Source organism: Mauremys mutica, chromosome 11 (assembly GCF_020497125.1).
Source record: "Mauremys mutica isolate MM-2020 ecotype Southern chromosome 11, ASM2049712v1, whole genome shotgun sequence".
NCBI classification, from domain to species: domain Eukaryota; kingdom Metazoa; phylum Chordata; order Testudines; family Geoemydidae; genus Mauremys; species Mauremys mutica.
This window is the reverse complement of record NC_059082.1, coordinates 1,331,003-1,353,138: the sequence shown is the minus strand read 5'-3', so window position 1 is coordinate 1,353,138 and position 22,136 is coordinate 1,331,003. Positions and strand designations below refer to the sequence as shown.

General features: G+C 63.3%; 2 protein-coding genes across 2 annotated transcripts; one reads left to right on the top strand and one right to left on the bottom strand.

The window, feature by feature from the left end:
* Positions 1–1,376: 1,376 nt before the first annotated feature.
* On the top strand, positions 1,377–6,661 carry TMED3 (transmembrane p24 trafficking protein 3). The gene is made up of 3 exons (XM_044981172.1): positions 1,377–1,561; positions 2,992–3,240; positions 4,052–6,661. The coding sequence occupies exons 1-3, from the start codon at positions 1,412–1,414 to the stop codon at positions 4,286–4,288; spliced, it is 636 nt and encodes a 211-aa protein (XP_044837107.1). The 5' UTR covers positions 1,377–1,411; the 3' UTR covers positions 4,289–6,661.
* Positions 6,662–14,672: 8,011 nt separating this feature from the next.
* On the bottom strand, positions 14,673–17,825 carry LOC123344040 (gonadotropin-releasing hormone II receptor-like). Its single transcript, XM_044979767.1, has 3 exons — positions 17,292–17,825; positions 15,762–15,966; positions 14,673–15,133 (listed from the first exon to the last, which is right to left on the bottom strand). The coding sequence occupies exons 1-3, from the start codon at positions 17,823–17,825 to the stop codon at positions 14,673–14,675; spliced, it is 1,200 nt and encodes a 399-aa protein (XP_044835702.1).
* Between the last annotated feature and the right edge of the window lie 4,311 nt (positions 17,826–22,136).

The following is a 22,136-nucleotide window of genomic DNA, read 5'->3' as shown; positions in this document are numbered from 1 at the left end:
TAATTTGGCTAGAGCATCAGGACTAATACTCCTAACGCTTCCTCTCCAGGGGACCACTGCTGACCACAGGTGGCCCGATCTCTGGTTTTACACCGTGGTGCTTCCATCTAGAGTTGGCTGCAAAATGACATGGGAGCCACGACAGGACAGCGCCCCCTAGCACCACGCTGGCGCATTGGCTCAGTGCTGACGCCCGAGGACAAGCACCCCCTGCCCAGTCCCCAGGGCCACTTCCTGCCCAACAAGGGGGCTCTCCCCTCCCCCCCGTCCCCCTGGGACCCAGCCCACCGAGCCACGCAGGCTCAGCAAACCCCCCGCCTTTCCCACAGCGCCTGGGGAAGGGCCAAGGCAGGTGGGATGCTGCCCATCGCAGCCGCCTGGGGCCGGCCCACCAGCCCGAAGGCCTAATCCAAAGCCAAGTGGATGGGAGTCTTTCCTGTGGCTTCCCCGGCGCTTGGCTCAGGCCTGCAGCCCCAGGGAGGGGGTGGAGACGTCCCCTTCCTAAAGCGCTGGCTGAGGGCGCTGGCCTGTCTCCTCAGCTTATGTCCGCCCCCGCGATGAGTGTTCACACCGAGCAGATGGTTCCTTTCGCCCGAAGACGCCATGGGCCACCTGGGCCAGCTACCAACTCTCACCCGTTCCCCTCCCAGGGCACAGCCACGCCAGCACTCTGGCTGCTCGGGAATTCCTGCCCCCACCTCACCCCTTCCTTCCCCCCCCCCCCCCCGGGGGAGCCCTCCAGGCCAGGGAGGCCCATTCACTCCTCTGGCCGCTCCCATCTGCTGCAGTGCCCTGCCCTGGCCTGGCTGCACAGGACCCAGCACGGTGTGCCCGTGCCCGGCCCTGCCACGCTGCAGCTGGCAGTTTGCAGCCCAGCCCCTGGGAGAACGTGGCCGGGGAGGCTCCCTTTCAGCGGCAGGATCCAGAGGTGGGGGGGTGCGGGGTCCCCCCCTTTGCCCCAGCGGGGCAGGAGCAATTCCAGGCAGAGGGGGACACTTTTCCGGTGGGGGCCCTTGGGGCTGGAGCGGTGCCAGGCAGGGATCGGCCCTGCTGGGAAGTGGAGGGTTCCTCAGCAGGTGCCAGGGACATTCCCACTGGATTTCCCAGGGGGTCGGGGAGTGATCCGACCCCGCTGCCTCCAGAGGGTGTACGGGGGGGGGGGCAGGTTGGGTGATTCCCCGGGTTTCACTCTCCCACAGTCCATCACTGGGGCAGGCCCCCCGCGCTGCCCCTGCCAGGACCCCTGCCCGGGCCGGGCCCCCCGCGCACCCCCCTCGGCGGCCGCTGGGCGCCGCTGTCCCCCCCCCCCCGCTCCCGGCCCCCCCGAGGGCGCACGGCTGCGCGCTGGGGGCCCGGAAGCGCCGCTCTCCGCCCGGCTGCGCTGCCACGTCCCAGGCCGGAGGCGGCGGGGATGGGCGGCCGGGCGCTGTGCTGGCTGCTCTGCCTGCTGCAGGCGGGCCGGGCCGGGGGCGCCGAGCTCACCTTCGAGCTGCCCGACAGCGCCCGGCGGTGCTTCCACGAGCCGCTGCAGCGCGGCCTCAAGTTCACGCTGGATTTCCAGGTACGGGGGGGGTCCCCCGCTCGGATCGGATCCAGAGGTGGGGGGGCTCGGGGTCCCCCCAGTTCGGCCCGGATCGGTGTGGGGGGAGTTCGGGGTCCCCCCGCTTGGCCCGGACCGGCCCGGCTCGGGGGGGGGCTGCCGGTTCCCCCCGCTCGGCCCAGCTCGGCTGGGGGGGTTCGGGGTCCGCCCCGCTCGGCCCAGCTCGGCTGCGGGGGGAGTTCGGGGTCCGCCCCGCTCGGCCCGGCCCGGATCGGTGTGGGGGGTTCGGGGTCCCCCCCGCTCGGCCCGGCTCGGCAGGTTTCGGGGTCCCCCCGCTTGGCCCGGACCCGACCGGCTCGGGGGGGCTGCCGGTTCCCCCCGCTCGGTCCGGCTCTGGGGGGGGGTTCGGGGTCCCCCCGCTCGGCCCGGCCCGGATCGGTGTGGGGGGGTTCGGGGTCCCCCCCGCTTGGCCCGGCCCGGCTCGGGGGGGGCTGCCGGTTCCCCCCTCTCGGTCCGGCTCTGGGGGGGGTTCGGGGTCTCCCCGCTCGGCCCGGCCCGGATCGAGGGGGCCCCGCCAGCCCGTGCGAGGCGCCGAACCCGGCGGGTCTAGCGGCTGCACCGCGGCCCGGCTGCCGGCGGGAGCGCCCCGGGGGAGCCGCGGTCGGAGCTGGGGGAGGGACCGGGCTCCGCTGCGGAGAAGCCCCAGCCACGGCCCGGCTGGCGCCTCCCTCCTGGGGCGGGGACCGGGGCCGGAGCCTGCAGCACCAGGGAGAGCAGCTCAGCGCCGGCCCAGCCCCGGCCGCTGGGACCGTCCCCGCCGGTACCTGCGCTGGGGCGGCCCCGGGTCCTCCCTGCCGGTCCCGGGCTCCTGCCAGCGGCCTGGGAAGGGAACAAAGCCAGCGCCCCGCTGAACTGCGCCCGGGGGTGCCAGAGATCAGACTGGCCCCTGTGGGGCAGCCCGATCCGTGCGGAGCGGAGCAGAACCGAGCTCCCCGGGCCGGGAGCAGTGGCCAGAGATCCCGGTTCGCTGAAATGCCGGATAGAGAAAGGCTCCCTGGGCCGGGCCATGCTTTAATTACCGCCCCAGCCTTTATCTGAAGCGAGCGCTGTGTAAATGGAGTCGGGATCCCTCTGGAGAGCTCAGAGCCGCCAGGCCAGACAAGGGCTATTGGAATATTTCTGAAAGCTACAAAATCTCCCCCAGCTTCAGGGCGATCCTGTCAGTCAGGCTCCAGGGCCAGCTCCAACACCCTATGGGGACAGGTTTGCAAATAGCTTTTGTCCCGAAAGGCAGGATGCAAAGCCAGGGGCCACGTGGCCTGCGGGAGATCCAGGCAGTGCCATCCTCTGCTTGGAGTGCTCTGGAGACAGGCCCGTACAGGTGATGAAATATTGGGCGCTATTACTGGGTTTCTGGGGAAGTCCGTGACAGACGTGCTTTGTCTCCATAGGTGATTACAGGGGGGCATTACGATGTGGACTGCTACGTGGAAGATCCCAATGGCAAGACCCTTTACAAAGAAGCTAAGAAGCAGTACGACAGCTTTTCCCATCGAGCCGAAGTCGCAGGCGTCTACACGTTTTGCTTCAGCAACGAGTTCTCCACTTTTTCACACAAAACTGTCTACTTTGACTTTCAAGTTGGAGACGAGCCCCCGATTCTCCCGGACATGAACCACAGGGTCACCGCCATGACACAGGTCAGTCGGGTTCCCGCGCGCGTCCGTCCATTGCATAGGAGTGGGGCAGTTTTGTAACTCTCTCGTGGTAGAGCAGCACAGAGCTTCTGAGGTTAGATGCCGATAACGCGTGGCCAGGGTTGAGAAAGAAACGGTCGGGCCCTGGTGTGCTCACTTTAGCTCTCAGCTAAAAGCAGAACTTCCAGCCGCAGGGTAACGGCACTGTGTGGTGCAGGGTAACGCAACGCCTGTTCCAGCAGAGGGGAAAAATGCAGCTGGCTTAGACAAAGGGAATGTACCGGAGTCTCAGGTAAAGGACAGGCCGGCCCAACCCACACAATTCAGATCCAGAGCAGAACCTTCCCTGAGCTGGGGGCGGGGGGCGAGGTCTGTGGGTCCATGTGTTGGCTTGGGCTTATCTCCAAAGAGAGAGAGAGCCATTGTGAGCCATGCACACACACACACACCCCCTGTATTATCAAGAGTGGCTTTGGCTTTGGGGTACCTCCAGTTCTCAGCCCCACACAGCTGGGTTGATCAGCACCTGCAGCTCCCACTGACTCCAGCTGGAAAGCTCTGGGTGCTAGGCACCTCCAAAAGCAGGCCCCAGCGACCTCACGTTGGACACCCAAAATCAGAGACCACTTCTGAACCCTCGGGCCTGCATGTAGAGTAGAACCGTCTTTAGCCAGAGAGAACCCTCTGCCGCTCTCGGACATGGGAGGATGGTATTTTACTCCCTCATCAAAACAGAGCAACTAGCCGCAGATGTGTGGATTGTCCCAGCCGGGCCCAGCTGTGTGCAGTGATGCAGGTGTGTTTGTTTCCCCAGATGGAATCTGCTTGTGTCACCATTCACGAAGCTTTAAATACAGTGATTGACTCCCAGACTCATTACCGGCTGCGGGAGGCTCAGGACCGGATCCGGGCTGAAGAGCTGAACCACCACGTCTCCTACTGGTCTGTGGGGGAGACCGTCCTCCTCCTCGTGGTCAGCCTCAGCCAAGTGATGCTGCTCAAGAGCTTCTTTACGGAGACGAGAGCGACCACGGGGGCCGTCAGCACCTAGGAAGCCAGAGTCGGTCCTGCGCCGTGGCACCGTGTGCCAGCGGGTGGGGTGGGGTGGGGCTGGGGAGGAGAGCAGAGGTGGTACTGGGAGGAGCTGTGCAAGGGGCTCATGGGTCACGCAGTGCAGGGCTGCCGAGGGACTGAGTGGGGCTGGCCCGGCAAACCTGCACTGGGAGCAGAAAGGGATTTATGGGAAAGTCACCAACCAGCAGTTTGGATGGAGTGAAAGCTGTTAATAGCCGAGGCCCGGGAAGCAATGGGTGTGCAGGGGTTAGGGGCTCTCTGTGCAGCTGAGCTGGGACTTAGGCCAGGGAAGATTAGTGCCCATTTCACTGCAGTTAGTTGCATTGGTTTGACTCTTGGCTGTAACCCTGTTGCATCTTCCTTGCGAGGTGTAACCACACCATGCAGCCAGAGTATCTACCCCAGAGCCCACGTAGGGCCACCCGCTGCCAGCGCAGAGCAGAGTCCCAGGCCAGCGTGGGGGAGCCGGACGTGCCCCGGTGCACAGACCAGCTGAACTGCAGTAGCTCACCAGAGCTGCAATCCGTGCTCACCGAGGTGGGCGGCGTGGCCAGGACCGAGGTAGGAGTCAGAGTAACCCCACTCACCCCTACGATGTGCCCAAACATCTGCTTCTCGTCAGGCAGCCCCCTCAGCCCATGGTCACCAGGGTGCCAGGAACTTGCCCAAAGCAGGCCACGTGAGCTGTGGCTCCTGCTGCCAACCGGAGAGGCTAAAAACCCTACTCATCTTTTTAATGGAAGCTGAAATTCTCCCATAATCCCAGGACTCCAGGAGCTGGGCCTTACAGAGAAGCACCAAATATCACGAGAAGCTCAGTAAAAGTGGCAGAAATTGGCAGCTCTTGGCTCCCTCCAGGTTTGTTTGTGCTAAAGGGATCGTGTGGCCCCAGAGAGTCAGAGAGGTTAAGGCCAGAAGAGGCCATTTGATCACTAGCCTGACCTCCTGTATAGCACTGGCCACCAGCACCGCACGCTAGCCCCCCACCCAAAATGAGCCCAACATATTACAGCCCACGGGAGACTGGGCTGTTATGTGCCACGGGCAGAGAACAGGCAGGACTGCAGGGCACCAACACCCAAGGCACCTGCAGTGGCAGGGAAACAATTGAATATGCCCAGATAATCCTGTCAAGCGACCCCCACCCACACGCAGCAGGGAGGTGAAAACCCCCCCCCCAGGGTCACTGCCAAGCTGACCCAGGGAAAATCCCTTCCTGACCCTGAGCAGCTGACCAAGCACCAGCCAGCCCAGCACCTGGGGGAAGAGTGCTCGCGGCTACCCCTGAGCTGTGGGCCTTCCTGTCCCATAGCCCATCTCCTGGCATGGCCGTCTCCGCTGCTCCATGCAGTCAGTAGATCAGGCCCCATTCAGAGGAAAGAAAGTTAGAAACCAAACACCCCCCCAGAATATACTGGGGTGCACAGGAGAATCCTGCCCTGGCTGCTGCAGGGATCAGCGGAAGCCCTGAGGCGGGACCTTTAGGAACATGATGTAAACCAGAAAGGCAAATGAGGTGTGGAGGGGAAGTAGCCTTGGAACGATTTCCCAAGGAGTGTGCTGGAGGCTCCATCACAGGCTGCTCCTGTGGCAGGTCTCTGGCCCGTGCTGTCCTCAGGAGCAGCCTGGGGGATCGCTGGTCCCTTTGCCCTGCGCTCTGTGAATCTGGGGCTGCCGAGCCCCCTCGTGGAACAGTCCAGGGGACCCTTCTCTAGCACCGCCCACGGGGATGCCCTGCCCTGCTCTGTGCAGACAGCGAGGCCTCCTGGGCCAATGTCCTGGTATTTCTTCAGAACACAAAGCAGGAGTCACATGGGCCAGGCCAGCCACTGTCCCAGGAGAGGGCCCATGACTTACCCACTATGCCTGAATCCACCCCACATTGCCAGCAACAAATCTAGCTGCTGCTCCCACAGGCTGTTGTGCAAGAACCGTTACAATAGTAGTATTGGTCAAACAATGCTTTGCACTAAGCCACCCAAATGGGGCGGGGGATTAGGAATTGCAATTACCCTGCTCAGCAGGGCTGACACCGCTGGATGCAACCTTTGCCACTTCTCAATAAACTCATGAGCCTGCAGTTTTCTTTCACCACTGATTAGACACACTCCCCCAGGCACTGGGCAGTGCGACACAAAACAGCCAGTCGAAGCGCTTGTTCTGCTCTCAGGCACAGCTGCTGCCCTGCCAGCCCCTCCTTTGTGAACTGGTTGTAACACCCGAGTTCTAGGAAGCCTTAAATAAAATGCATTTCCTACCGATTCCATCCTCCTCCTTTGGCAATTCAACAGCTGTTCCTGCAGGCCCCCGTCAGCTGCATGTCACTGCACCCCCTGCGCTGGCCGCTGGAGCAGAGCTCTGGGAACTGCAGGCCCCCGTCAGCTGCATGTCACTGCTCACCCTGCACCCCCTGCGCTGGCCGCTGGAGCAGAGCTCTGGGAGCTGCAGGCCCCCGTCAGCTGCATGTCACTGCACCCCCTGCGCTGGCCGCTGGAGCAGAGCTCTGGGAGCTGCAGGCCCCCGTCAGCTGCATGTCACTGCTCACCCTGCACCCCCTGTGCTGGCCGCTGGAGCAGAGCTCTGGGAACTGCAGGCCCCCGTCAGCTGCATGTCACTGCACCCCCTGCGCTGGCCGCTGGAGCAGAGCTCTGGGAGCTGCAGGCCCCAGCCTGCTCCCCTGCACTCACCTGGCCTGAGTCCCAGCTGGCTTGGCTCCAGGCCCCAGCTCCACAGCTGGGTTAAATCAGCGTCATTCCCTTGGCTGCCCCACTGGAGCTGTGCTGAATAAACCAGCTGAGCATCCGGCCCCTGGCTGGAGCAGCGTTCCTGTGGGTTTGTGACAGCAGAGCCGTGTCGTCACTGCGGCTGGGCAGCAGAGGGAACCCGTGGGACTTCGCTAGCCCAATTCTGCACTCCCTGGGCCCGCAGCTCGCCCCCGGCCTTGTGTGAGCCCTGCCTGCTTTGACGCTCTCCTCCCCTGGCTACTGCGGGAAGGGTTTATAACCCAGCTAGCGAGCCTCCTGCCTGGTCCCTGGTCCCTCGCGGAGGGCTTGGGGCCGGACCCTGCTCCATGGGAAAGCCTTCGGCGGCTGCCCGCGCAGGCAGTTCACCTGCCCCATGGCAGCCGTCGCCCAGAAGGGCTAGCAGAGGCGTTTCTCTTCGAGCTGCTGTCAAATGCTTGGAAGGGCTGAGTGATGCCTACGTGGCCTGACCTAGGACGTCCCCAGTGGCCCAAGCCCTCCTGACTGTGGAAGAGAAGTGCTGGGTGGGGGCAAACCCCTCCCCCCGGTGCGGTGCCACATGGCAGCAGGGAAGCCCAGAACGTGGTAGGCTACTGGGAGGACTATCCCAGCATGGAGCACAGAGCGGGAAGCCCCAGCTCTGGGCTCCATCTTGCTGCCTTTCTCCTGGGAAGGAGCCCCACTGATTTCAGGGGGCCCAGAGGTGCAGGTGCAGTATTGGGGGAAGAGGGTCATCATGGGCTGTGACGAGTTGGAATTTTTTGTGATATTTTTATGAGTCCTATGTGTGCCTCAGTTTCCCTTATGCTTTGCATGGCTACCCACCTGTGGGAGGATTGAGTGTGCTCGCTGGGCAGGCTAAGAGATGTGGGGAGAGGTGTCACCGAGCTGACTGAGCTGACCGGGGTCATTAAAAAGGATTGGCTGGGGCTGACCCATATCAATGGAAAATTCCAGAACACATGGAAAGCCCAGTCACTGGGATATTGACACCTAGCAACCAAGGACCCAGAGGGAAGAGGATTTCCCCACCGCTCAGCAGGAGGCAGGGACCGTGGAGAAGCCCCACAACAAAGGACTGGAAGGTGTGAGGGGGGAACTAAGGCCTTGGCTTTTCACCCAGGAACTAAGGAAGGCAGCAGGGAGAGACGGAGCCTGAACTGGGCTTCACGGCAGCGGGGCTGGTGAAGTGCTGTGGGCTGACCAGCACGGACCTTCATTTCTCTGTGCTGCCCGAAGGCCTCCCTAGGCGTGTCCAGGTGACTATAAACCCGACGGTTTTCACAGCGTGTCCCCCTGCAGCCGCTGGGCGAGGTGCTTAGTCCCTGCAGAGTGGGTGAGTCTCTGCTGGGCTGTCGCAGTTGGACTCGCTGGGCAGAGCTCCCGCTGTGAAGCAGGAGGGCTGGAGCCCCAGAGGTTGTCTCCGGTGGTGAGAATGTGTGGCGGACCCTGAAGGCAGCGTGAGACCCCCCAGGGGGTCTGACCCATCAAAGGGGCTCCCCCAAGAGACTGTTCCAAAGCTGGGGGCATAGCACCAAGACACAATCTGTGGGTAGCCAGGACACGCAGCTGCAGTTCAGCCACACAGCCACCCACACAGCCTAACACTGTCCCACCTACATGCCCAAGGAACTGGCCCCTCCAGGACACCCCCCACCGCATCTGGGGTCCGGCTCAGTGACAGTGCAAAGTGACACCCAGCGCTCCAGCTAGCGGTGCAGATCTGCAGGCCTCAGCAGCCAGCATACCCGGGGTGGGCCCTGGCTGTGCAGGAGAGGTCCGGTGACCATGTAACCTTTCAGTAACACTTGACGCGATCCCACCTGACATCCTCATCAGCAAACTAGGGAAACGTGGTCGAGATGAAGTCACTATGAAGTTGGGTGAACAACTGGTTGAAAGACCAAAATCAAACCAATGCTTCACTGTCAAACTGGGAGGACGTGTCTACTGGGGTCCCACAGGGTGAGTCCCGGGTCCAGTTCTATACAGCATTTCCATGAGGGACTTGGAGAATGGAGTGGTGAATGTGCTTACACAATCTGCAGATGACACCAGGCTGGGGGGTTACAAGCAGCTGGAGGACAGGATTCGGATTAAAAACAACCTTGACAAATTAGAGAACAGATCTGAATTCACCACGGTGAAATTCACTATAGACAAGTGCAAAGTATTTCACTTAGGAAGGAAAACTCAAACATACACTACACAGTGGGGAATAGCTGGCTAGGTGCTTGTACTGCTGGAAAAGACCTGGTGATTAGAGTGGATCACGGACTGAATGAGAGTCAAAAATGTGGTGCAGTTGCAAAAAATGCTAATGTCATTCTGGGGTGTATAGTCAGGAGTGTCGTAGATAAAACACGGGAGGTAACGTCCCACTCTACTCAGCAGCGGTGAGGCCACAGCTGGAGCACCGTCTCCAGTTCTGGACCCCACACTTCAGGAAAGATGTGGACATGTTGGAGAGAGTCCAGAGGAGAGCAACAAACCCGACCTGTGAGGAGAGGTTTAAAAAAAACTCGGCATGTTTAGCCGAGAAAAGAAGACGGGGGGATCTAACACCAGTCTTCTAATCTGTGAAGGCCTGTTCTAAAGAGGACGGGGATCAATTGTTCTCCATGTCCACGGAAGGTAGGCCAGGAAGTGATGGGCTTAGTCTGCAGCAGGGGAGATTTAGGAGAAATGTTCTAACTGTGAAGGTAGTTACATTGTGGACTAGGCTGTCACGCAGACCCCCAAACCGGCTGTATGAAGCTGCCAAGTCAAAGCAGCAGTCAAAAAAGCGAACAGGATGTTGGGAATCATTAAGAAAGGGATAGATAAAAGAGACAGAAAATACCATATTGTCTCTATATAAATCCATGGTGCGCCCACATCTTGGATACTGCGTGCAGATGTGGTCGCCCCATCTCAAAAAAAGATATGTTGGAACTGGAAAAAGTTCAGAAAAGGGCAACAAAAATGATGAGGGGTGTGGAATGGCTGCCGTTTGAGGAGAGATTAATAAGACTGGAACTTTTCAGCTTGGAAAAGAGGCGACTAAGGGGGGATATGAGAGAGTTCTATAAAATCATGACTGGTGTGGAGAAAGTGAATAAGGACGTGTTATTTACTCATTCTCATAACACAAGAACTAGGGGTCACCCAATGAAATGAATAAGCAGCAGGTTTAAAACAAATAAAAGGAAGTATTTCTTCACACAACACAGTCAACCTGTGGAACTCCTTGCCAGAGGATGTTGTGAAGGCCAAGACTATAACAGGATTCAAAAAAGGATTAGATATGTTCATGGAGCATAGGTCCTGTGACAGGTTCGGTCACAGAGACCCCCTTGGGACTGTCACCTGATGTGCTGAGATTACCTCTGATCCTGTTTCCCCTGCCAGCTTGGGACTCCAGAACCCTGCCTTGTGGAGCCAGACACGCCAGCCTGCTGCAACCCGACCCAGGGTCTGGGCCACATCCCCAAAGCTGCAGGCTTTAAGTGAAAACAGCTGTGCAGGTTTCCTGCCTCCAGCACCCAAACACCCAGCTCCCAATGGGATCCAAACCCTCAATAAATCCGTTTTACTCTGTATAAAGCTTATACAGGGTAAACTCATGAATTGTCCGCCCTCTATACCACTGATAGAGAGAGATGCCCGGCTGTTTGCTCCCCCAGGTATTAACCACTTACTCTGGGTTTATTAATAAACAAAAGTGATTTTATTAAGTATAAAAAGTAGGATTTAAGTGGTTTCAAGTAATAACAGACAGAACAAAGTAAGTCACCAAGCAAAATAAAACAAAACGTGCAAGTCTAAGCCGAATACATTAAGAAACTGATTACAGGTAAAATCTCACCCTCAGAGATGTTCCAATAAGCTTCTTTCACAGACTAGACTCCTACCTGGTCTGGGCCCAATCCTTTCCCCCGGTACCGTCCTTGTTAGTTCCAGCAGCATCTCGGGTGGTCAGCGGGAGCTGCCTCCTGCCTGGCCGCCCCTCTGTCCTGCTCCACCCCCTGCTATAGCTTTGGCCCAAGGCGGGGATCCTTTGTCTCTCTGGGTCCCCCCGCTAAATGGAAAAGTACCAGATTTAAGACTGATTCCAGGATCAGGTGATACTTCAGATTTCTAGCTTGAGATACAAAAATGATACATGTATACAAAGAGGAGGAACATATTCAGTAGGTTATAACCTTTGTTATGATACCTTACAAGAGCCCTTTTGCATACAGCATATTCCAGTTATATCATAGTCACACTCATAAGCATATTTCCATAAAACATCTGGGGTGCAACGTCACAGGTCCATCAGTGGCTATTAGCCAGGCTGGGCAGGGATGGTGTCCCTGGCCTCTGTCTGCCAGAAGCTGGGAGTGGACGACAGGGGATGGATCACTCGGTGATTCCCTGCCTGGCATTGGCAGAAGCCAGGACATTGTGCTAGAGGGACCTTTGGTCTGACCCAATCTGGCCGTTCTGGTGTTCTCACAATGCAAACACTCAAGTTTTCCCTTACGACATGGGAGCCAGCTGCTAGAAGTGAGCATTAGTGCTGCAGCCACTCACCAGCGTTCAATAGTACAAACACCAAACACGCCCTTATCACTCTACTGTAACAATACGAACACCCAGCTGAGCTGGACTGATCCCAGCTACATACTTGGAGTCCCACTGAGACATGGGGACCGTGGCATGAGCTGGCGCTGGGCTGCCAGCATCACACCAGGAGATCAGGGCACCAAGTGCAGACAGAAGAAGGTACCAAGACTGCCTGGGAATCCCAGGGTAGCACGTTCTCTGAACCCTCACTGGCCCAGGCTCCACCATCCCCACCTCCAGGAGTGCCTCTCAGCCCCCTCCAGCTCCTGCCAGCCTAGATCTCATGGCTCCTGCTGGCCCAGCACCCGACACCAGCGAGGTGCTGCAGAAGCCTGTCCTGAGTCAGCCTGAGGAGATTGGCATCCATGTCCCCATGCTCCCTGGACACCTGGTGGGCAGGGGATGGGGCAGAGGCACCAGGAAGGGGGGGTGGTTCGCTTGCTAATCTCACCTCTTTGCAACCCATGAGCCATGGCCAACCCATTCCCCTGCCTGTCCCCGTCTCTCCTCCCAGGCCCTGCAGCAAAATGCTCTCCCACCCCCTCACACACACATTCTGGCCAGGGGGGCCTGGGACTGGCTCTTCCCACCCACTCAGCCTGGCCCTGCATCCTGTGTGGAGCGGGGGCAAGCAGGGCAGTGGGGGTGCAAGGACGAGGGGAGAGAGCAGGTGGAGCCGCTGATCTAGGAGCAATGTTCTACCTGCTGGTGTGTCTGCCAAGGCCCCGAGATTAGCTAGTCTCCCACAGCAAGTGCTGGCTGTGCCGGCTGGAGATGCAGCAAAGCCAGCTGGTGACGCACACGCTGCTCTGCACCCAGCTGGCCGTGTTCCAGCCCCTCACCCGGGAAAGGGCCCTTTGGGGTCAATCCCAGGAGTAGCGTGAGGCCCTGCCAGGTGCTAGGGACAGGGAACCGGGTCCAGAACCTCCCAGCTCCAGGGCCAGCTCAGCCCAGCAAAGATCTCATTCCTGGCTACCCCGTGGGTCCTACACTGCCCCAAATCCCCCCTACAGATGGCAGGATCCCAGGCAGCCTGCTCTCCCCTCCGCAGGACGGGCGCCTCGTGGCCTGCCCAGTGTGCAGCTGACACTGACCCCGGAGCTGTAGCCATGAAGAGCTCCACTGCCAGGGGAGCAGCGACCTTCAGCGAGAGCAGGGAGGCTCCAGTTTCCAGGAGAACAAGCTCCCAGGATTAAGGGGTGGGCACAGAGCCCATGAGCTGGAGCCAAACATCCTGGCAACCCCCATGTCCATCTGGCCCCACCTGCACTGACAGGTGGGGTGGGAGTGCATGTTCCGGGGTGGGGCCAGAAATGAGGGGTTCAGGTGCGGAGGGGGCTCCGGCTGGGGGTGTGGTCTCTGGTATGGGGCCAGGGATGAGGGATTTGGGGTGCAGGAGAGGGCTCCAGACGGTGCTTACCTCAGGAGGCTCCTGGAAGCAGCGGCATGTCCCTGCTCCAGCTCTTATGTGGAGGTGCATGCTACCCTGTTCGCAGGCACCGCCCCCGCAATGCCCATTGGCCATGGTTCCTGGCCAATGGGAGCTGCGGAGCTGGCACTTGGGGCAGGGGAAGTGTGCAAAGCCCCCTGGCTGGCCTTACATGTAGGAGCCGGAGATGGGGACATGCCACTGCTTCCAGGAGTCACGCGGCATCACAGCAGGCAGGGAGCCTGACTTAGCCCCACTGTGCCACCAACCGGACCTTTAACAGCCCGCTCAGCTCCAGGGTCCCTTGGCAACCCTAGTGGGGAGATACGGCCCCAGCCCCTGAGCCCCACTTCCTTTTAAGGCAGGCAAGTTGTCAGTCAAAACTCCCATTATGAATATTTATGGATAGGAGGAGCCAAATCCACCCTTCAAAAAAGTTTGGGAGGGGAAGGAATCGAATTCTCGAGCTCTGGAATTACAGGGGGGCTGCGGGTCAGGATTGAGGGGCACCGCAGAGCTGTGGGGGTGCCCATGGCTGGGCTAGCAGGGGCTGCGGGGTCGGGATTGAGGGGCACCGCAGAGCTGTGGGGGTGCCCAGGGCTGGGCTAGCAGGGGCTGCGGATCGGGATTGAGGGGCACCGCAGAGCTGGGGATGCTGAACTGAAGCAGGGGGGATGGGAGTCTTTGTGTTGCTGGCTCCGGCTGATGCTCCTGGTCCCTCCACCCCCAACACGTTTCTCCCTCTAGAGCAGACGCCACTGGCTCAGTGCAGCCCCCCGCTGGGCTGGGGATTGGGGCACAGCCAAGGGGCTCCAGCTCCCTGGGGCCACCTGGGGCCTGGCATCATTCGCACCACAGCTCGGGGCCAAGCAGAGTCCGGGCAGCTGGGCTGGAGCAGACACACAAACGGGGGGGGGGGGCCAACCCGGGACTTTCCAGCAGGGAAGCTGCTGGCGGCGCCGCCTGGGGCACACGCCCTGTCCTGCCCCCTCCGTACACTGGGGCTGGCCTGGGGGGCAGGGCCGGCTGGCTGGTGCAGTCAGCGGGGGCCCCGCTCCTGCCACGCGCTCCGTGATTCCCCCTTCCCGGTGCCCCGCACGGCCCCTCTCGTGCGCAGCCAGCACCCCCGGGGCCAGAGCAGAGACCGGCCCCGCCGGGCCAGGGAGCCGCGCAGGGCAGCCCACTCGCTGCAGGAGCCCAGCGGAGCCAGCACCAGCGTCGGCCCCAAATAACCTCAGAAGGGAAACTTCCCCCTTGGCCTCCCCCCGCCGGCCAGGCCCTGCGGGACTCCCGGCCACACAGCTGCTTGTGCCCAGCCTCACACCCTATCCCTCAGCCTAGGGAGCGAGAGACGCTGGCGAGGGCCCAGCTCCTGTCACGGCTGCCCCTGCTCTCCCAGCGCCCCCACACCCTGCCCGGCTCCACCACGCCTGATGGCCGCCCCGGGGCAGGAGATGCCTGGCTTGCCCTGCTCCTCAGGGTCAGCCCCAGGGGCCCGGCTCCTCCCGCAGCGACCGACCCCTCACGGCCCCAGGCCGAGCCGGGCACCAGGCAGGGCCACCGACCCGGCCTTTACCCAGGGCCCCAGGCAGGCCCTGGCCTCACAGGTAGCCGCTGTCGACGCTGCCGGTCCCATTGCCCAGGTGGCTCTGGGCCGCGGGCGTCTCGTGCGCCGGGGGGGCCGTGGTGCCCCGCTTGGCGTGAAAGGAGGTGGCGGAGCAGCGCGAGGAGCCAGTTGGCGGGGAACAGGGCTCGGGCCCTGCTCCGTGCCCCCCCCGGCAGCAGTGCCCCAGCCCCCTGCGGAAGGGGATGGTGAAGAGGCCGTAGGTGAGGGGGTCCAGGCAGGCGTTGAGGAGGCCGAAGATGAAGAGGACGTGGGTGAGGGACTGCGAGACCGTCTCCTGCATGGCGCGGGGGCAGAACCAGTACCAGAGGCCCAGCAGGTAGTAGGGCGTCCAGCACACGATGAAGGAGCTGACGATGACCAGGCTCAGCTTCAGTACACGCAGCCGCGCCCGCGGGATGTTGTTGGTGGAGCGGCGCAGGGGCACCTCCTTGGAGACTAGAGCCACAGGGAGCAGGGCTGTCAGGGCGGGACGCAGCCACCACACGCCACGTTAGCCGGGGGCGGGCTGGCAAACCCCAGGGCCCAGCCCCCCGCCCGGCCCCGCCCCACGCCGTGCCGTGCTAGACCGATGGGCTTGGCTGCTAGCCGGTGGCATCTCCCCGGCCTCGTGGGCCCAGCTGTGAGCCCCAGGGCCAGGCTGGCTGCACCACTCCACACGGGGCAGCCAGCCCTCTGGGAAACCGGGCCCCACAGACGAGCCTCAGGGCAGGGACCTTGGGCCTGATTCTGGAACTCAGGAGCGGTCCCACCCTCGGCATGAGCCAGAGCTGCCTCAGGGCCCTCCCCAGCGTCTCCCCAGCCCCCCCCAGCCCCATGTGTCCCCAGGCCCACGCCCAGCTCATCCCAGCCCCCCGCGCCCCATGTGTCCCCAGGCCCACGGCCAGCCCAGCCCAGCCCCCCGCGCCCCATGTGTCCCCAGGCCCACGGCCAGCCCAGCCCAGCCCCCCCCGCCCCATGTGTCCCCAGGCCCACGGCCAGCCCAGCCCAGCCCCCCCACCAGCCCCATGTGTCCCCAGGCCCACGCAGCCCCACAGCCTCCTGCCGCTAGCCCCAGCGCACTCACAGAGGCTGGAGCCCATGCGGCGGGAGATCTCCAGCAGGATGCGGGAGTAGCAGCAGAGCATGATGAGCAGGGGCAGGAGGAACAGGCAGGCGAAGCCCAGCATGTTGTAGGCCGTCTCGTGCCAGCGCCGGGGGAAGCTGCCCCGCGTGGTGCACTGGGTGAAGTTCTGCGGGGAGCGGATGGTGACTGTGTGGAACAGGAACAGCTGGAAGCAAAGCGGAGCGAGAGAGAGGAGAGCTGGACCCCGGTGTGGGGCCGCACCCGACCCAGCGGGGCCACGAGCAGGACAGGGAGAGGCTCTGCCAGCCCCCACCCCTCCGACACCTGGAACCACACACGTCTGTGGGCCAAGCGAGCCTGCTGGGGACCTGGGCATCGGGGGACAAGAGGCTGTTCCAGCCCCCCACGCCCTGTGGGGTGAGCTGAGCCGCAGGGAGAGACGGCCGCTGGGAATGGCTTTTCCATGAGGGAGCCCCCCAGAGAGCTCCACGCACACCGCCCACCCCTAGCTCACACTGCTGCTCCCCGACTCACAGCCCCCTTCAGCCAGCGGGGAGAGGAGCAGTGCAGCGTGAGGAGCCCCCTCCATGGGAGATGAGTTTGGGGGGCCCAGCGGCCCCCATTCTGCACACAACTAACAGCACAGGATCCCCACCCATTGCTAACTGGCCCAGCAGACTCTGCTCCGCTCAGGAGGCTGCAGTGGGGCGGGGGAACCAGCAGCTTTGGCAGAACTGGGGCGGGAGCCCAGGGCTGGGACAGCAGGGGCTGTGGGACAGATACCTGGGGCGGGGGAGAACGGGGCGGTACCTGGGGTGGGAGGGGGAGCGGGTACCTGGGGGATGGGGACCGGTGGGTACCTGGGGTGGGAGGGGGAGCGGGTACCTGGGGTGGGAGGGGCAGCGGGTACCTGGGGGGTGGGTATCTGGGTATCTGGGGCGGGAGGGGCAGCGGGTACCTGGGGGGTGGGGACCAGCGGGTACCTGGGGCGGGAGGGGCAGCGGGTATCTGGGGGGTGGGGGTCGGTGGGTACCCAGGGCAGGAGGGGCAGCGGGTATCTGGGGTGGGAGGGGCAGCGGGTACCTGGGGGGTGGGGACCGGCGGGTACCTGGGGGGGGAGGGGCAGCGGGTACCTGGGGCGGGAGGGGCAGCGGGTACCTGGGGAGTGGGGACTGGCGGGTACCTGGGGTGGGAGGGGCAGCGGGTACCTGGGGGGTGGGTACCGGCGGGTACCCAGGGCGGGAGGGGCAGCGGGTACCTGGGGGGTGGGGACTGGCGGGTACCTGGGGCGAGAGGGGCAGCATGTACCTGGGGGGTGGGGACCGGGGGTACCTGGGGCTGGAGGGGCAGCGGGTACCTGGGGGGTGGGGACGGCGGGTACCTGGGGCGGGAGGGGCAGCGGGTACCTGGGGGGTGGGGACCGGCGGGTACCTGGGGGGTGGGGACCGGCGGGTACCCGGGGTGGGAGGGGCAGCGGGTACCTGGGGGTGGGGACCGGCGGGTACCTGGGGGGTGGGGACCGGCGGGTACCTGGGGCACGGAGAGCCCAGCACTCAGCAGCCAGGCCGCGTACAGCATGAGGCGGTTCCTGGTGTGGGCCTGGGCGATGGCCAGCGGGCGCAGGACGGCAGCCTGGCGGTCCAGGCTGATCACCACGGTGATGAAGGCCGAGGCGTACATGGCCACCAGCTTGAGGTACATGAGGAGGCGGCAGGCCAGGTCCCCCGCCTGCCACTGCACCGTGATGTTCCAGACGGCGTCCAGCGGCATCACCACGAAGGTGACCAGCAGGTCGGCCGCCGCCAGGTGCAGCAGGAGCACGCGGACGTGCGAGAGCTTCCCGCGCCGCCCGCCCGCGCCCGCCCACAGCACCGCCAGGTTGCCGGCGGCCGAGAGGGTGAGGAGCACGAAGGTGAGGATGACGCGGGCCTTGGCGGCGGGGGAGAAGGTGGGCAGCTGCAGGGCCCCCTCGGTCCCGTTGGCCCAGGGGCCCCACCCACAGCTGCCCTCGGTGGGTGGGAGGCTGCTGCAGGGCACCGTGCCCGCTCCCTGGCTGACGTTCATCGCAGGGGCACGTGGGGCCCGGCCGGCTTCCTCCTGCTGCGACGGACAGACAGCGTCAGCACCCGCTCCTGGGGAGTGCGACCCCCGAGGCTACGCCCTGCCCCGCAGAGCCCCCTGCCCCAGGCACATCCTTGGCACTGCACAGGGCACCTCCTTATGGGGCTGAGCCCCGGGCAGAGGCAGCCTGGCAGGGCCTGGGCACGGCAGGGCGGGGAGGCCTTGTGTGGCTGGATGAAGAGGTCCTGGAGCCGGGGGCAGCTGAGCTCAGCAGGAGGGGGAGCTGCAGGCCCAGCCCCCCAAACACCCCTCACTTGGAGCCAGAGGGGCAGCTCCCCCATGGGACACCGGCCCCCCAGCCTGGCAGTGGGCCTGGCCCGGCTCGGTGCTGCCATGCGCAGTCCCCCACCCCCACCGGCTATTTGTGTCTCTGCTGCTCTTCTCGGAGCAGCCACCTGATGGCTGGTGCTGGGGGCCAGCCGGGGGCTCTTCCTGGCAGCCCCGGGAGCCCTGGCTGGGGCCGGGAACCTGGAGGGGTTTGGACGGGGGACACACTGCCAGCCACGGCCCCTGGCTGTGGGGCTCTCCTTGAAGACCCATCAGGCCCCTGGGAGAGCCAGGAACAGCTTCTCCTCCCTTCCCACTATCACCGACTTCCCTGGTCCTGCCTTTCTGTGCAGCCCAGACGCTGCGGTGATGGGCTCCAGCTAACGATCAGCGGGGTGGGGGGAGGGCAGGGAGCTGTCCCACCTTCCAGAACACAGCCCACCTCACCCTCCCCGGCCTGCCTCAGCCAGAGAGCTGCTCCCACAGCAACCCTGGCCCTAGCAGCTCCCTTAAACAGGGAACCCCCCCATCCGGTCTCTGCTCCGGGGCAGCTCTCAGGAGGGTGGGGAGATAGAGGAGTCACCAGCAATCAGCCTCTGCTGAGCAAGGCAGGTGCTGCTCCTGCTCCCAGCCCCCGTGCCCCCAGGCTGGTAACGGGCATGGCGTGGTCCCAGGTGTCTGGGAGCCATGTGCCAGGTCAGCGTCCGTGCCCCATGCCACACTCGCTGGGGCACAGGCACGTGCCCTGCCCACAGCAATACCCGGGGAGGGGACGTCCCGACGGGAGCCGCGCTGTCGCTACCAGTGGGAGACGCTCCCACGGCCGGTCCCACCCAGACACCCACTGAGGCGGTGGTGGGGCCGTGCAGCCCCCCGCACCCAGCCTGCACCAATCCGCATCCCCCAGGCTTGTCCAGACCCCGTGCAAGGGGACGCCGGCCCAGCCTACTCCAGCCCCATGCATCCCCCCCAGCGGGGACAGCCGGCAGCCGGAGCTCGCCCAGCGCCAGAGGACACGGAGCAGGGCCCCAAGCCACTCACCCACCCTCCTCACCTCCAGCCACAAAGTCCCACTCGCTCGGCACCTCCACTGCTCTGCGTGGGTCGGAGCTGGTGCTGCTGGTTCCCGCTCGGTGTCCGGAGCCTCCCTCGGCACTAGCGGCAGCACTGCATCCCCGCGGCAGCGAGCCAGCCGGGGGCCTACCCGCCAGCCAGCCTCCCCTCGCACTCCAGTCCCAGGGCTGTGTCACTCTGCCACCTGCCGCCCGCCCGTGACTCGCTGGACGCTGACGCAGCCGGTCGATGAGATGCCCTTGACGGCTCATGTTGCTTCTTGATGTAATAAACTCGTGTTCAAAAGGCTTTGCTCCCCCATCCCCCATGCGGCACCCACACACACAGTCACACACTCACACACACAGTCACACACACACACACACAGTCACACACTCACACACACACTACCCCTGAGTCCCATGCAGTCACACCCGTGCACACACACACACACATTGAGTCCCATGCAGTCACACTCGCACACACACACACATACACTGAGCCCCATGAAGTCACACCCTGTCACCGAGTCCCCGGGCGCTGCTCTGGAACTGCCCCCACCAAGCCAGGCAGGACTTTGGGAGCCTCCTCTCCCTCGGAGCAGCCTGTCTGCAGGGCAAGAAGCTCCCACGGCCTCACCTCCTGGGTCTGACCTTGGAGCATTCAGCATCCTCTGCCCCTCCGTGCGCTTCCCCCAGCGAGTCCACCCAGGCGGGGTCCTGGGGAAGCCACAGGGTCCTGCCCCCCCACTGCGCAGTCAGACGTGACTCTCAGCCAGCCAGTGACACAGAGGTTTATTCGATGACAGGAACATGGTCTAAAACAGAGCTTGTAGGTACCGCGAACCGGACCCCTCAGCCGGGTCCATTCTGGGGGGCAGTGAGCCAGACCCCCTCCCGTCTGCTCTCACTTCCCGTCCCCAGCCAGCCCCAAACTGACACCCCCCCCAGCCCCTCCTCTCTGCTCAGCCCCTTTCCCGGCCAGGAGGTCACCTGATCTCTTTGTCTCCAACACCTTCAGCTGGCACCTTGCAGGGGAGGGGCCCAGGCCATCAGTTGCTAGGAGACAGAGTGCCAGGCATTTAGGTGCACTGGCCCTTTGCTCTTTAGCAATCACACCCCCGTATCCCCCCAGCTGGATACTTAAGAACTGCAGAGGGGACACTGAGGCACCAACACAGTATTCAGAGAAAACATTAAGAACATTCCCAGTTCGTCACACACCCGCGCACACACACTCACACTGAGTCCCATGCAGTCACACCTGCACACACGCACACTCACACTGAGTCCCATGCAGTCACACCCGCACACACACACACTCACACTGAGTCCCATGCAGTCACACCCGCACACACGCACACTCATTCACGTGCACTAACACGGCGTCACAGGCCCAGTCACACACTCACAGCCACGCTCACACACTCCCACCAAGAACTGCCATGAGTGCGGGGGTCTGTCCAGCCGGACAGGGGGGCAGGCATGGGGCCCACGACCCTGCCGAGCAGCCTGTCTCCCGCTGGCTGGCTCCCCACTGCGGAGGGCTGGCTGGAGCCCCATCACAAAGCACACTAGCCCCACCCCAGCTGGCATCTCTCTACAGCTCCTCCAGCCAAAGCCCTGGGCGGATGAGGGGCTGAAGCGCTCCACGTCTGGGGATGCTTGGGCCCAGGTGCCAGGTACAGCCCCTGCCCCTGGGGACCAAGCGGCCAGGACAGCCAGGGGCCCTGGCTGGGGTGCACCAGGTCCTTAGGGCTGTGGGGTGAGCTGTGGGCCTGATTCCCCTCTGGCCAGGCTGTCTCCCCACCCAGCAGCACCAGGGCTGTCTCTGGTGCTGGTGGAACCTGGCGTTGGGGTGGAGCAGCCCAGGGGCTGCTGGCGAACTGGCAGGGCCTCTGCGGCCACAGCACAGCCTGGCCCCGTTCAGCAGGAGCCTCTGAACCGACACGGTTGCTGGTCGGTCTGTTGAGCTCGCTGTGGCTCAGGGCTGGAGGCACAAAAGCAATTCTTTGGCATCCGGAGGCTGGCACGGTAGGGGCCGGACGCACCCCCCATCGCTGCCAGACACACAATCTGCGCCCAGTGCTCCCCTGGCAGGAGGGTGACCAGACGTCCCGATTTTATCAGGACAGTCCCGATTTTTGGGTCTTTTTCTTATATAGGCTCCTATTACCCCCCACCCCCATCCAGATTTTTCACACTTGCTGTCTGGTCACCCTAGTTGGCAGCACCCTGCACCCTTGGCAGCTACAGGCCTGGCCCTGGCAGAGCACCTGCCCCCCAGCCCCAGGGCCTCGCTCCTCAAAGGCGGTTCTCTAGTGACACCCCGTGGCCACCCGGGGACACCTCCAGCCCAGGGGAAAGCTGGCAGGCGCCAGCACAGACAGCCTGCCGGACCCGGGTTCAACCAACCAGGGCCCAGGTCTGAGCCGCTGCTGTGGCTGATGCACTTGGCCTGGCTGCACCACAGGACAGGCCTGGGGAAGGACAATCCGGCTACCCCACGGCAGGCCCCCACCTCCCAGCCCAGCTGCCAGCAGGAGTCTCTGCAGGACACAATGAGGTGCTGAGCCCCCACGGACGTGTGTGACCTCGCAGGGAGCATGGCACTGGCACATGCTCGCCACGCACGGGCAGGGGAAGCGCTCCACGCATGCATCACGGCACTGCCCACACACGTCACGGTGCAAGGATCACATATGATTGCCACGCACGGGCAGGAGTTGTGCTCTGCGCATCCATCACGGCACTGCCCGGACACGTCACGGTGCAGGGATCACACGCTCACCACGCACGGGCAGGGGTTGTGCTCCGCGTATCCATCACGGCACTGCCCGCACACGTCACGGTGCAGGGATCACACGCTCACCACGCACGGGCAGGGGTTGTGCTCCGCGTATCCATCACGGCACTGCCCGCACACGTCACGGTG

Bases quoted from the DNA above. Each gene is read 5' to 3' on its own strand.
- TMED3 (XM_044981172.1), top strand. From the start codon at position 1,412: ATGGGCGGCCGGGCGCTGTGCTGGCTGCTCTGCCTGCTGCAGGCGGGC. The intron at 1,562-2,991 runs GTACGGGGGGGG...TTGTCTCCATAG, and splicing joins AGTTCACGCTGGATTTCCAG to GTGATTACAGGGGGGCATTA. The intron at 3,241-4,051 runs GTCAGTCGGGTT...TTGTTTCCCCAG, and splicing joins GGGTCACCGCCATGACACAG to ATGGAATCTGCTTGTGTCAC.
- LOC123344040 (XM_044979767.1), bottom strand. From the start codon at position 17,825: ATGAACGTCAGCCAGGGAGCGGGCACGGTGCCCTGCAGCAGCCTCCCA. The intron at 15,967-17,291 runs GTACCCGCCGGT...CTTTGCTTCCAG, and splicing joins CTGGGCTCTCCGTGCCCCAG to CTGTTCCTGTTCCACACAGT. The intron at 15,134-15,761 runs GTGAGTGCGCTG...CTGTGGCTCTAG, and splicing joins CCGCATGGGCTCCAGCCTCT to TCTCCAAGGAGGTGCCCCTG.